Below are 14,782 nucleotides of genomic sequence, written 5' to 3' on the forward strand. Positions count from 1 at the left end.
ATGTAGACCCAGCCACATTCCACATGGGGTTAATTCCATCCCTGCCAAGCTTAAATTAAAAATAATAAATCTTTATTGAAAAAACACTGGAAAAACGAACATCCAAAAAAAAGGGCCTGGAAATCTTCAAAGCTGCAATTTCAATGCCAGTGTTCAATTTAACATCTATAAATAGTGCTTCTTGTTTTTAATCAGTTCAATGTTTATTAAAATAATAACAATACTTTTTTAATTAATGCATTTTTTTAGGCTTTAAGGGACTATTTTTTAGGTCTTGCGGAAGGATATTTAATAAAAATTACTTTTTTGTAAATTAAAACGTGTTTTTATTTTTTTTTTAAACAGAGGCAGGATCAACCAGACATATTAAATGATATAAGAGAGAGGCTCAACCAGACATATTAACTGATATAAGAGAGAGTCTCAACCAGACATATTAACTGATATAAGAGAGAGTCTCAACCAGACATATTAACTGATGTAAGAGAGTCTCAACCAGACATATTAACTGATATAAGAGAGAGGCTCAACCAGACTTATTAACTGATATAAAACTACAGTATTTTCACAGTTTCCCCCCTTACTTTTCCCATGGTTACACTCTGCATTTACCATAGATTAGTCTGGTTTGCCTGGTTTATTAATATGCTTTACTATACCTCTCAATCTTTTACAATGCTTGCCTATGCTTTTACTATGGGACACCTTTAAAGGGATTTCCTTCTCTAACTGTGAGTCTGTGCTGTGATTGGATGTCTGAGAGGAGAAGGAGGCAGGGCGAAGTTAAGCAGTGTTCCCATTGGTTGTGTGGAATTCCCTGATAGCTGCAGCGTTGGCATAGATCATGCTCTTGTAGATATTTTCATCGGGGTGAGAATTGTTCTTTCCCTGGATGGTGTCGAGCATGCACTGGTTCAGGAAGATGTACTGGGACTAGGAGGGGGAGAGAGATGGGAATGAGAGCCTTACTGTGGGACACTTTTATAAGGGTTAGTTTACCTTGTGTTTTAATATGCTTTACCATACCTCTCTGTGCTTTACAATGCTTCCCTATGCTTTACCAGACCTCTCTGTGCTTTACAATGCTTCCCTATGCTTTACCATCCCTCTCTGTGCTTTACAATGCTTCCCTATGCTTTACCACATCTCTCTGTGCTTTACAATGCTTCCCTATGCTTTCCCAGACCTCTCTGTGCTTTACAATGCTTCCCTATGCTTTCCCAGACCTCTCTGTGCTTTACAATGCTTCCCTATGCTTTACAATGCTGTATTACGCTGTGCTGTGCTTTTACTGCGTGACTCTTTTATAAGAGTCTCTTGAGATCCTTTCTCTCTGGTCTCTGTGCTGGACTCACCTCTGTTTGGACCATGAGAGGCCGGTGGAGCCTCATCTTCTGCACGAAGCTCTGGATCCCCACAGCCTTCTCCCTCTCTATCTGCAGCAGGAGGGAGTCGAGAGCAATCAGGGTTCCTGTGCGCCCCACTCCAGCACTGCAAGAGAAAGAGGAACCGTGGACCTTCTGAAAGGTGCTTCAGGCAAGTAGCGGGTTTCCAAAAAAATATATAGCGTCAGGCATCCCCACGTGTTGCTACAAATGTTTAAATAACGTTTTACATTTATAACTTTAAAGTCTGTTTCAAAGCTCTTTTCATGAGTCAAATGACTAGTATCTCATTCGTCAGTCGATAAACCACATGTCCAATGATCAGCTAGAAAGGGCTTTATATCCTACCTCAAACCATTTGTCCCTGCCTCCTCCCAGCCTCCACCTATTTTTTGGCCTCGTCTAACAGGGAGGGCAACTATCCTGCCCCCCTGCCCATGGCTTTCCTGCAGTCAGCCTCTCCATTATAACTACATTATGTGCAGGGGTACCAGGAAGGACGAAGCCAAATACAAAAGATGGCATGGAAATATGTATAGAGTAGTATTTGTTGTGTAAGCTTTAATGAATATTGTATTCTATCGCATGAGTTTTCCTGACTGAATAACAGTGCAACTCTGTCACAGGTGTCGTTTTTGTGACAGTGCTGGGATCGCAATCCGGTACCTGCAGTGCACGATGGCCGGACCGTTCCTCTCCCGATTGTCCAGGAATTTTCGGACCAGGGCCCGGAATTGGATGAGGGTGGCTGTGTTATCCGGAACGTCGTGATCCGGCCAGGCTGTGAAGTGGAACTGTCTGACCGTCCGGGATGCCAAGGATTTCATCTGGGAAAAACAGAAGGAAATGTAAGGATAGATTCAAGGATTTTTTTAAAACCCTGTCGTGGTTTATTGCTTAGATAATAAACACTAGCATTATTACCATTTACAAAACTCATTACAAAAAACTTCATAAAAATAGTTATGGTTTAAGCCTGAAACCACAACAGTCAGGAAATTCCTTATAAAGAAAACGACAATGAAATGAACTTCAATGGTGCAGCTTGAAGCCACAAAATGCCAAACCACCCATAACTCAGCTGCATATATACTGCGATGTAATGGGCAGGGTAGCATTCAATGATAAGGGGAGCTGTGAAGATGGCAGAGGTAAGAACATTCATTTTAAAACCTTAGTAACAATGCCTTTAACAAGGAGAATGTCCACTAAACAATGATAATAACACTTTTCCAGTGAATGCCATTTTAAACAAGGAGACAGGTGGTTTGATCTCTTGACAGCATCTCTGCTTCCTTTACTGAATTCAGACGCTCACGTGTTTGAGAGTAAAATCCCGGAGAGTCCAGTCAGGCTGCTCCTGTTCAGAAAACATGGTGACTGAAATATCTCTGTAGGTGCAGGGAGTGTAGTCCAGAGGCCAGTACTGCTCACACTTCACCTGGGGAGAGGAGAGGAGACAGAGGGGTGAGAGGAGAGAGGAGAAGAGAGAGGAGAGAGTGGAGGACGAAGGAGGGAGGAGAGGGAGGGGGGTAGAGAGAAGGGGGAGGGGAGAGAGATAGGAGAGAATGGAGAGGAGATAGAGAACAGAGGAAAGAAGGATGACAGGAGGAGAAGGTCAGGAAATGGGAGAGGTGGGGAGAGAGGAGAGGAGAGAGGAGAGGAGAGAAGAAGAGAGGACAGGGGAGGGAGGAGAGAGAGGGGGTAGAGAGAAGGGGGAGGGGAGAGAGATAAAGAACAGAGGAAAGAAGGAAGAGAGAGGGGAGAGAGGGACAGGAAATGGGAGAGGTGGGGAGAGGAGAGAGGAATAAGGAGGTAAAAGTTATAAATCAGACAGTAATGAACATGCCAGATTAGGCTGTATAAAAAAAAACTGACTATACAGGTCAATGACAGTGGACATCAAGCCAAGAAAAAGACAACCCAGAAGGTAAGGATTAGGGTTAGTAAGAGTCAGGGTTAGGGTTGAGGTTGGGGTTTGGGGTTGGGTTTAAGATTAAGTTAGGGGGGCAAGAGAAAGTCTGTTCTCCCTCCCAATACACGGGCTACTCTTAATAAATCTATTTTTTTTTAAAGAATTATCATATCTGAGTCACTTTTTCTACGTTAATTGATATGATGAAAAAAGGGGGGGCAGGAAGGAAAATGATTTATTTCAAGGAAATTATGTTTCTATTTTACAGAGGGTTGATTGAAATATTACGAGGTGACTTTAAATAAAGTGCATAATAATGGTAAGCTGTGTTTTTAAAAAAGAGGACATTTAGAAGGACAGAGAAATGTATACTTTGACTTGAAGTAATCTGATAGTATGCTGTAATCCAGTGATTCAGATTACAGTTAAAGGGTTTGGATTGGGGTTAAGATTAGGAATGGAAATATGGTCAGGGTTGGGGTTGGAGTTGGGGTTGGGGTTAGGGGTTGGGGGTTGGGGTTGGGTTTAGGGCTTGGGTTTAGGGCTTGGGTTTAGGGTTGGGGTTGGGGTTGGAGTTGGGGTTAGGGGTTGGGGGTTGGGGTTGGGTTTAGGGCTTGGGTTTAGGGTTGGGGTTGGGGTTGGAGTTGGGGTTGGGTTGGAGTTGGGGTTGGGTTTAGGGCTTGGGTTTAGGGTTCGGGTTGGGGTTAGGGGTTGGGGTTGGAGTTGGGGTTGGGTTGGAGTTGGGGTTGGGTTTAGGGCTTGGGTTTAGGGTTGGGGTTGGCATTGGCGTTAGGGTTGGGGTTTAATGAGACAAAATCCATCCCAAATGAAATGATACTCACTGCATTACTTCCTTCACTCTGTAAGTTGTTTATTACCAATACATATTCTAAGTACACTATAAATTAGGGGAGCAAATCGTGGGTATCAAAATTGGGCACTGTAAAGATTTCTGATTGGGTGCTTTGGAGTTAGGGGTGACATTTCTGATTGGGTGCTTTGGAGTTAGGGGTGACATTTCTGATTGGGTGCTTTGGAGTTAGGGGTGACATTTCTGATTTGAGTGTTTTGGAGTTAGGGGTGACATTTCTGATTGGGTGCTTTGGAGTTAGGGATGACATTTCTGACTGGGTGCTTTGGAGTTAGGGTTAATATTTTCTCAAAATGCATTTTTGGACTGTGTATTTATACAAAGCACTGTTGCTTCTGAAACAAAATAGAAAAAAGTGATACTGAAAAAGAGAGGGAGGGAACGGCCAATCAGGATGCAGTTTGATGACATCATTCCAGGACTTACTTGTGAATTCTCAATGCAATTGGTCAGCATGACAATTGCCTCCACCTGGTTCTCCCACGCCATTCGCCAGAAGTCTTCCACAGTGTTGGGCAAGGGACCCTGAGCGGCGATGAACTCCTTCTCAGTGTGAAAGCCCTGTTGAAGGATTCATTGCAGTGTTTGAAATAAGGGCTATGAAAAAGACTCACAATAACAAGTCTAAAGGGTAAAACTGCTCTTATCAAGAATGTATACGTGGCTGAGTGGACAGAACAAAAGGTGGAAGTACAGAGATGACTGGGCATGATACCTGTGATATGATAATGGGGTGATAGTGACTGAACATGGCAACTGTTTTGTAACCAATTAGTTTTCTACACATAAGGGACAGGTGGAGCTGTAGCATATAAATCCTCTGAGAAGTAGAGAGATCATTGGGCTATTCAGGAGACTCTTGATGACATCCATCACTCCTGTGGTAAAGAGGTCACCATACGGTCTAGAAAGAAGTATCTCTCTGGGGTGAGAGAATTAGCTTGTCTAACAGACTATCTATACATCTGAACAGCCAAAACATAATCAATCTATTATTAAAGACACACTACCGAGAAAAACAAACGCAATGGACAGATACAATCGTCACAGCTGTAACTGTTTTAAACTAGATGACCATTGTATTGCTTCTAGAGGTATAATCGCAATAACTGTGTGTTTCTGTATTACTGAGAATCTTTGAATGCTGATCCTTGAATAAGCATAATAAATATGTTTGAATTGAACGTACTCACTGTTGTCAAGTATCATTAATAACCTGGCTTAGGAGAAATAGTATAGTAATTATAGTTTCTTCCACAATCCTTACTATAGTAAAAAATAAATCCTTAGGCTATGGTAAAAAAAGAAAATGTGCTCATATCTGGTTTCAATTTCAAATAATAGTTTATTATTTTTGTAATGTGTACAGTGCAGCAGCATGGTCTATTTTGTGTTACCGGTAGCCTAAAGGCTAAAGTATAAAGAAAGTGTGCTCGGTATTCATTTGATTTTACTACTGTACTGTATACTGTATAGCCCTACTGTACAAATGTTTATTTTGCATAATGTAATGTGTACAGAGAACACATTCATGTTATTTCAGCATCATGATTTATACATTTAAAATAAACTGAGCACTATAAATGTATAAATGTTTTTTTTTTCAAATCAAACACCTCGTTATTTCAGTCAATCTCTTGACGTGCCTGGTTTAGCAACTGTATATGCGTTACTTACAGGTATAGTAGCCAATTAATAAAGGATCATTATTATTATTTATTATTAGCAGACGCCCTTATCCAGGGCAACTTACAATTGTTACAAGATATCACATTATTTACATACAATGACCCATTTATTCAGTTGGGTTTTTACTAGAGCAGTCTAGGTAAAGTACCTTGCACAAGGGTACAGCAGCAGTGTCCTCCACCTAGGACTGAACCCACAACCCTCCGGTCAAGAGTCCAGAGCCCTAACCACTACTCCACACTGCTGCCCGTTATACTCCATTACATAAATACCAACTGATGGAGATGCACTTACCGGCATGTAGTTTGCATTGATATAGTCTGAGAATGGCTCTCCATCAATAGCACTCAACTTAACACGACACCAGTCATCTGAAAAGAAAGGGGCCACAGTATGAGAAACATTTTAATGCCTTCGTCATCCAGAGCTTCACTGGATCAGAAACTCCAAACCAGAAGAGACTGAGAGAGAAAGTCAAGTTAGCAGAGAAACGTTTTAATGACTTCATCATCCAGAACATCACTGGATCAGAAACTCCAAACCAGAAGAGACTGAGAGAGAAAGTCAAGTTAGCAGAGAAACGTTTTAATGCCTTCGTCATCCAGAACTTCACTGGATCAGAAACTCCAAACCAGAAGAGACTGAGAGAGAAAGTCAAGTTAGCAGAGAAACGTTTTAATGCCTTCGTCATCCAGAATGTCACTGGATCAGAAACTCCAAACCAGAAGAGACTGAGAGAGAAAGTCAAGTTAGCAGAGAAACGTTTTAATGCCTTCGTCATCCAGAACGTCACTGGATCAGAAACTCCAAACCAGAAGAGACTGAGAGAGAAAGTCAAGTTAGCAGAGAAACGTTTTAATGCCTTCGTCATCCAGAACATCACTGGATCAGAAACTCCAAACCAGAAGAGACCGAGAGAGAAAGTCAAGTTAGCAGAGAAACGTTTTAATGCCTTCGTCATCCAGAACGTCACTGGATCAGAAACTCCAAACCAGAAGAGACCGAGAGAGAAAGTCAAGTTAGCAGAGAAACGTTTTAATGCCTTCGTCATCCAGAACATCACTGGATCAGAAACTCAAAACCAGAAGAGACTGAGAGAGAAAGTCAAGTTAGCAGAGAAATGTTTTAATGCCTTCGTCATCCAGAACATCACTGGATCAGAAACTCAAAACCAGAAGAGACTGAGAGAGAAAGTCAAGTTAGCAGAGAAACGTTTTAATGCCTTCATCATCCAGAGCTTCACTGGATCAGAAACTCCAAACCAGAAGAGACTGAGAGAGAAAGTCAAGTTAGCAGAGAAACGTTTTAATGCCTTCGTCATCCAGAACTTCACTGGATCAGAAACTCCAAACCAGAAGAGACTGAGAGAGAAAGTCAAGTTAGCAGAGAAACGTTTTAATGCTTTTGTCATCCAGAACTTCACTGGATCAGAAACTCCAAACCAGAAGAGACCGAGAGAGAAAGTCAAGTTAGCAGAGAAACGTTTTAATGCCTTCGTCATCCAGAACTTCACTGGATCAGAAACTCCAAACCAGAAGAGACAGAGAGAAAGTCAAGTTAGCAGAGAAACGTTTTAATGCCTTCGTCATCCAGAACTTCACTGGATCAGAAACTCCAAACCAGAAGAGACAGAGAGAAAGTCAAGTTAGCAGAGAAACGTTTTAATGCCTTCATCATCCAGAAATTCACTGGATCAGAAACTCAAAACCAGAAGAGATTGAGAAAGTCAAGTTAGCAGAGAAACGTTTCAATACCTTCATCATCCAAAACTTCTTAATTGAGGGCTTGGTATCCTACAGGATGTGCTATGACAGGCTCTGCTGTATTAATAGAGGTTATGGTATCTTACTGTACGTCGTGTGTAGGGTCTCTCTTATTGTAGATCTGTTACACTTACATGGCAGGACGTTGGTAAATCTGTTTTTCCCTTGATTCTCGGGTATGAGGGCAGCTTTGGTTGTCTGCTCAGTGCCAACCGCGCCCAAACTCTGTAATGATAAAAAAAAAAAATCACGATCATACATCAGCAGCATTACCAAGCTTTTTAAACATGCATTTGCAAAAGGAGATTAAAAACCAAAAAATAATTGCTTTGACTGTGAGTTCAGGAACTGCTTTTCAGTTCTAACTTCCTGCTATAGTTATTATATTACTAAAATACTGGTTTATTTTTTTGCTAAGCCTGTGTTGTTTTGACTTTGAAGTTCAGGAGCTGGACTCCAATTCTAGCTGCTAGCCATAGACATGCATTGGATCATCACATGTATTGTGATGCATGTCATATTGCGACCTGCATATCTTGATACATATCGTGACCCTATTGAAATATGGAGTAATTTACACTGTGCAGATGAGCCCCTGAGCTTCCTGTGATGTTTCTCATGTTCGTATTGATGGAGAGATCGTACCTGATATTCATCTGCAAATCCAATATCAGAGTCCGCCTGCTGTCTGTGGAAATAGTCTGCAAACTTACTGACTTCGATCGGTCTGAAACACATTATTCAATGACATTTAGAAAGCGAGGACACTATCTGCCTGTCTATCTATCGCTTCAAGCAGTATCTATCTATCTCTCTATCTATTAGGGCAGCAGTGTGGAGTAGTGATTAGGGCTCTGGACTCTTGACTGGAGGGTTGTGGGTTCAATCCCAGGTGGGGGACACTGCTGCTGTACCTTTGAGCAAGGTACTTTACCTAGATTACTCCAGTAAAAACCCAACTGTATAAATGGGGAATTGTATGTAAAAATAATGTGATATCTTGTAACAATTGTAAGTCGCCCTGGATAAGGGTGTCAGCTAAGAAATAAATAATAATAATATCTAACTGACTGTTTATCTATCTATCTTTCGTCAGTGATCAGATCTCAATCAGACTAAAATATCCCAGTATACAGTTTATCTATCTATCTTAATCAAAGCTCACTCTTTCAAAATCTACAGATTTTACCCACGACTTTCTCCCCAGTGTAGCCTCTTTACACCCTGGAGCTCCACAGCAGTGAGCTACTGCCCCCTGGAGGACAAAGGCCAGCCCTGCAGGTGTCTGCTTGAGCTCACCTGGCCAGTAGGGGCCGCTGTAGCACGGTGAGTTGACTCGGTAGATTTAGTCTCCCTAGCACTATCTGAAAGCCTGGCTCGTGCAAACAGAGATTTCTCAAGCCCAGATACAATGAAAATCCATATTTTAATGTAACATCTTTCCAAACTGTGCATGGGAGAGCTGTGTAGCGAATGGAAATGCAGGACAGGTACTGGAATAAACAAGAAAATAATACAATGTTACTGACTTACATCATCTTCTTACATGTCAATTCCAGAGCGTCGTCATCTTTGGAACTAGAACTAGAAATGAGTCAGACCGAAAGGTTAAAAACATTGAAATGAAAAGACGTGATTACACAGATTCACAAATTCAGCCTTAAGGAGTCTTTCCACAATCAGACCCCGTGGTTTATTGTGAGTTCAGAAGCTGTTACTCAGTGCTAGCTGCCTGCCATAGTTATTGTATTTTATTGTGAATCGGTACAGACCTGGCTAGGACTACAGCTCCCAGCATGCCTCTGCACCTGCAGCCATGGTAAGGGATTTTGGGAACTGTAGTTCTTTAACTCAGAGCTATGCTGTGGTCTCGTATCACAATACAAATCATTTTAAACACGTCAATGCAGCTGCATGCCCTAGACATGTGTAACACAGCCAGAGTGTCTTTATAGATGAGACAGCGCCATCTAGTGTTCTGACACGTTGGGTGGCTGTCAATACAGTAGCTGTGCACTAGATGGCGCTATCACTAATATAAAGATGAGCCGACATGAATCTATGGCAGGCAGCTAGAACTGAAGAGCAGCTGCTGAACTCAAAGCAACACAGACTTAGCAATTAAAATAAAAAAAGCTGTATTTGAATGATTTAAAATGATAAAGAAGCCAAGGGGACAGTAAATATCTTGCACACCCCCTAGTGGTCATTTCTAAAACCACATTGTCACTTAAGAAATTAGCACCCTCTAGAGGTAGAAAAGGGGACACTACTTAAGCAAGCTGGGTTAATAATTAAACATTCGTCAAATATTCATTTTCTATCTATGGAAACTGCTCTAGATTACTCTTGTATTTTCTAAATCAAATCGCTCTGTGTCCAAGTGTCCAGATGGTGTGGTCATTTCCCAACACTCCAATGGTCACTGCCTGTGGCCAAACACCCCTTTATAAGACAGACGGACGGACAGGCGGTCAGACGTACCTCAGGAGGTCAGGGTATTGTCTCAAGATGAACAGAACGAGAAAGACCACGAAGCAGATGAGTATTAGAATCCCAAACAGAGAGCCGACGATGACACCTGCAAATAAATAAGTTACTGATTATCTGTCTGTCTATCAATCTATATATCTATCAATCAGTCTATCTACCTATCTGTCTGTCTGTATCTATCTGTCTGTCTATCTGTCTATCTATATAGCTATCAATCAGTCTATCTACTTATCTGTCTGTATCTATCTGTCTATCTATCTACCTATCTGTCTATCTATATATCTATATATCACTTTATCTACCTATCCGTCTGTATCTATCTGTCTGTCTATCAGCCAATGGCTCAATCAGTCTGTTAGTGATCATCTATCTATATATCTATCAATCAATCTACCTGTTTGTCTGTATTTATTTAGCTGTCTAAATATCTATCAATCAATCTACCTATCTGTCTGTCAATCTGTGTGTCTGTCTATTAGCTAATCTTACAGTCTGTATCAGATCTCAATCAAACTGAAATATCCCACTCTAACACCAATATACTGTCAATATATCTCTCTGTCTATATCTGTCTAGCTATTTTTTCATCTATATATCTATCTTTCAATCAGTCTGTCAGTGAAAGGGGGGTCGACTGGACACTTCTATTAGTTTAGCGAGGCGGCAGACAGTAGTCTTGCACTATAAGAGCAGTTAAAGGGGTTGATTAGCAGTCTTACACGTCGTGTCAGTTTGGCACTGAATGGAAATGGCTTTGAAGCTCCTCTTCTCTCCAGACACGGTCGTCACCGCGAGGGTGTAATACCGAGCCGGACTCAGCCCATTGATTCTCGTCTCACACTGGTCCGGCCCGCACTTCTCTACCTTCTTTATGTCTTCGTTGGACACGTCCACTTCTATCTCCGTCCAGCGTCCAGCAGGGTTACCCCAGTCCAGGGACAGACTGTAACCCCCAGACACTGCAGAGCACTGGAGAGAGCTCACCTGAGCAGGAACTGAGGATTGACAAGGAGAGGGCCTAAAGGACTGAGCTACATTCATACTGAGACCTCCAGTATCCCAGCATGCCTCACTGTCTACCATCTCGGTCTAGTCTAACTCTCTCTCTGTTGGGTTGCCTAGTCAGATTCTGAATCATTGGGATCCTTTAAGAAACCACAAGGGACGTATCAAGATAGAAAAAGTGCATCGCTAACAAGGGGAGCAGAATTACTTCCCCTTTAAGAGGGGACATGATAAAGAGAATTGTGGGATACTTGACCGAAGTCTTTAAAATCTCAAAAGGAGTTGACAGTTAACCCGAACCAATACTCTAGGCACAGAAAATAGGACCAGAGACACACAGTGAGGAAATTAAGTGATGATAAATTTATAACAGAGAGAAGGAGACATATTGGTTCCTAAGGGGAACGAACATTTGTTCCTGGGGGAGATCATATATCGGGGGGGGGGGGACAACATATATTCTCTGACACCAGAATAGACTAGTTGTTTTGTACATTATTTTTTCACATACAATGTAATGCATTACCACATGTTGTTACCTGTCTGAAAAATTTTACAGGAAAATGTAATCAGATTACAGTAATGGGATTACATGCAATGCGTTTCTTCCCAGTAGAAGTTTCTCTTTTATGCGGGGGTCACTCACCTGTTTGAAAGTTTCTTTTCTCTTCAGTGCTGTTTTTCCGGATGCTGGCTTCAGTTTTGAAGCTCCTCAACCTGATGTTATAGAACTCTCCGGGGGTGAGGTTGGTCAGTTTGTATTGCCTCACATCCTGATTGACTGAGTTAATTGCCGTCGAGCTGTTTGTATCTGAGTAGAAGATCTGGAAGCCAGAATATCCCCCGCTTGCTGGATCTCCCCATTCTAGTACAGCCTCAGTCTCGCTCTCAGCAGAAACCAACAGGTGTTTCGGTGGGAGAGGATCTAAAACCAAACGGAAAAAAATCATTTAAAGATGAGGGAACAAGAAGCCACTGCAGGGGCTTGGAACTTGGTGTCAGGAGACTAGGTTTCAGGCCGCTGCATGGCACACCAGGGGAGACTTGGGGTTTGGTACAGCAACACCTCAAACTAGGTCTCCCGATGGTCTCCTGAAACCAGGTTTCAAGCCACTGTTCCTGAAAATGTGACTTTGAGTTCCCGCAGCTTTAGAATCAAGTTAAAGGAAAATATTGAAATGAGAAAGAGAATTGCGGTCTCTCTCTGCCTTCGTGCTTCAGCAGAGGGGGCATCAACAACACTTAACATGAGTGTTGATGGGCTGAATGTCTTGTTCGATAATTTTCTTATGTTCTTTATTAGGACTGTGCTGAAACTGACTCAGAATTGCCTTTAAACTGACTTTCTTGGTAACCTGGGGTCCAACCGGACCGAAAAATCAACAAGGAGGCTGTGTGGTCCAGTGGTTAAAGATACGGCCTTGTAACTAGGAGGTCTCCGGTTCAAATCCCACCTCAGCCACTGACTCATTGTGTGACCCTGAGCAAGTCACTTAACCTCCTTGTGCTCCGTCTTTCGGGTGAAACGTAGTTGTAAGTGACTCTGCAGCTGATGCATAGTTTGCAGCTGATGCATAATTTCAAAACAAGAAAAGCGGTCCTTCCCTCACCTTTACAACTGAGCACCCATCAATGGCCATTAGCTTTCGAATTGAGCGTTTTAACAGCTGATTGGCTCATCCGAGGTGCTGACATTTTTACAATAGGACCTTGTTTGTTTTACGTCACATCCAAAGGACAGAGCACAAGGAGGTTAAGTGACTTGCTCAGGGTCACACACACAGTGAGTCAGTGGCTGAGCCGGGATTTCAACCTCCTGTTAAAAAGCCGCTTTCTCTAACCACTGGACCACATGACCTCCTAACTATGAGTAGCGCCCTATTTTCCACAATGGCTCTCCTTACCTGTGAGAATGGGATGTGACTCTCCCACACTCTGTGCGTCTCCGATCAGGGATCTCACGCTTACATTATACAGGGATCCTGGAATCAGATCATTCAGAGAAGCAGAGGTCTCGTTGATGACCTTCGATCCACTCAGATGATTACTGCTGGACCAGCTGAGCAGGTATGTGTAGATCTGATAGTTCACATCACTGCTGGGTGCTGACCAGCTCACATGAGCCGTCGTTGTGCCCTCGCTTGAAGTCAGATTTACTGGGGCATTGGGGTCTGTATTGGAGGTAAAGTCAACCTCACATTACAATTGTATTACATGCAATCTGTGCTCCAGATAAGCTTCGGACTGGGTGTTTTACACATTGAAAAAATATGAATTACGTATTATATTTAAATTGAATGAGTAAAGAATACGCAGAGTAATTTTGCTGCACAGCTTGAATTTGATGTAAGGTTTGCACTGTCACAGAACTCTCTGTTTTATGCATTAGCCACAGTCCTAACTAAAAGTAACAGTTAGTTTTTCGTTACCTGTCTGAAAAAATAGTTGCTGCAGTTACAGGTTACTGAAAATGTAATCGGATTACAGTTACAAGTTACTGAACAATGTAATCAGATTACAGTTACAAATTACTGAAACATGTAATCAGATTACAGTTACAAGTTATTGAAACATGTAATCAGATTACAGTTACAAGTTACTGAAACATGTAATCATATTACAGTTACAAGTTACTGAAACATGTAATCAGATTACAGTTACAAGTTACTAAAAAATGTAATCGGATGACAGTAATCAGTAGATAGTAGTTTCTGAAGGTATTCCATACACTCACTTGTGTAGTTTGAAAGACATGTAGAGGTGCTGCTAGTGTTCTCTGGGGTCACAGATTCTATGCACACTGTGTATTCCTCCCCTGGTTGTAATTCATTAGCAGTGTAGTTGTTGTTCTGGGTTGAAATGAGGGCAACATTCACAAGAGTTACATTGTAGTAATATTGAGCAACTCTTGTGTTGTTTGGCACAGTCCAGTGGTAGTTGATCTCATTGGTCGATTTACTCGTTAGTGTAATATCACTGACGGGGGACGGGTCTAGAAAGAAAAAAGAATTATGACATTAAAAATGATGATGATCATTAGGGGGTGCAATATTTATTGATATGCTTTATCTTGCCAGACTTAGCATAGGGAAGCATTGTAAAGCACAGAGAGGTCTGGTAAAGCATAGGGAAGCATTGTAAAGCACAGAGAGGTCTGGTAAAGCATAGGGAAGCATTGTAAAGCACAGAGAGGTCTGGTAAAGCATAGGGAAGCATTGTAAAGCACAGAGAGGTCTGGTAAAGCATAGGGAAGTATTGTAAAGCACAGAGAGGTCTGGTAAAGCATAGGGAAGCATTGTAAAGCACAGAGAGGTCTGGTAAAGCATAGGGAAGCATTGTAAAGCACAGAGAGGTCTGGTAAAGCATAGGGAAGCATTGTAAAGCACAGAGAGGTCTGGTAAAGCATAGGCAAGCATTGTAAAGCACAGAGAGGTCTGGTAAAGCATAGGCAAGCATTGTAAAGCACAGAGAGGTCTGGTAAAGCATATTTAAAATAGGGTAAACTTATGCAGATTATAACCATGGGAAAAGTGTGGGGGACATGTGCGTATTCACGCAACATATTTCATTATAAATTCACAAAAGGAAAATCTCATGGAATCATGCTGGATTCCAGAATCATCAGGTTACGGATTGGAGTGGATTGGAGAACCCCATTCAT

General features: G+C 41.9%; 2 protein-coding genes across 2 annotated transcripts; both read right to left on the reverse strand.

Annotated features, from left to right (window-relative positions):
* Window positions 1-353: 353 nt before the first annotated feature.
* LOC131724795 (receptor-type tyrosine-protein phosphatase eta-like) lies at window positions 354-9,203 on the reverse strand. The gene is made up of 9 exons (XM_059017563.1): window positions 9,157-9,203; window positions 8,269-8,350; window positions 7,758-7,848; window positions 6,155-6,231; window positions 4,598-4,732; window positions 2,704-2,826; window positions 2,052-2,212; window positions 1,356-1,491; window positions 354-933 (listed from the first exon to the last, which is right to left on the reverse strand). Exons 1-9 carry the CDS (start codon window positions 9,159-9,161, stop codon window positions 784-786), a joined length of 960 nt encoding a protein of 319 aa, XP_058873546.1. The 5' UTR covers window positions 9,162-9,203; the 3' UTR covers window positions 354-783.
* An 894-nt stretch (window positions 9,204-10,097) lies between these two features.
* On the reverse strand, window positions 10,098-14,782 carry LOC131724773 (receptor-type tyrosine-protein phosphatase H-like). The gene is made up of 6 exons (XM_059017522.1): window positions 14,752-14,782; window positions 13,856-14,113; window positions 13,026-13,292; window positions 11,768-12,046; window positions 10,836-11,111; window positions 10,098-10,204 (listed from the first exon to the last, which is right to left on the reverse strand). Exons 1-6 carry the CDS (start codon window positions 14,780-14,782, stop codon window positions 10,098-10,100), a joined length of 1,218 nt encoding a protein of 405 aa, XP_058873505.1.

Source organism: Acipenser ruthenus, chromosome 57 (assembly GCF_902713425.1).
Source record: "Acipenser ruthenus chromosome 57, fAciRut3.2 maternal haplotype, whole genome shotgun sequence".
NCBI classification, from domain to species: Eukaryota; Metazoa; Chordata; class Actinopteri; order Acipenseriformes; family Acipenseridae; genus Acipenser; species Acipenser ruthenus.

What these genes read in the sequence shown, in the direction of transcription:
- LOC131724795 (XM_059017563.1), bottom strand. An exon ending in ATTTACCAACGTCCTGCCAT is followed by an intron (nt 6,232 to 7,757) that starts GTAAGTGTAACA and finishes CTTTCTTTTCAG; the next exon opens with ATGACTGGTGTCGTGTTAAG. An exon ending in CTCTCATGGTCCAAACAGAG is followed by an intron (nt 934 to 1,355) that starts GTGAGTCCAGCA and finishes TCCCCCTCCTAG; the next exon opens with TCCCAGTACATCTTCCTGAA.
- LOC131724773 (XM_059017522.1), bottom strand. Translation starts at nt 14,782, where the DNA reads ATGAATGGGGTTCTCCAATCCACTCCAATCC. An exon ending in GTCACATCCCATTCTCACAG is followed by an intron (nt 12,047 to 13,025) that starts GTAAGGAGAGCC and finishes GTTTGGTTTTAG; the next exon opens with ATCCTCTCCCACCGAAACAC. An exon ending in GAAAAGAAACTTTCAAACAG is followed by an intron (nt 11,112 to 11,767) that starts GTGAGTGACCCC and finishes GTCAATCCTCAG; the next exon opens with TTCCTGCTCAGGTGAGCTCT.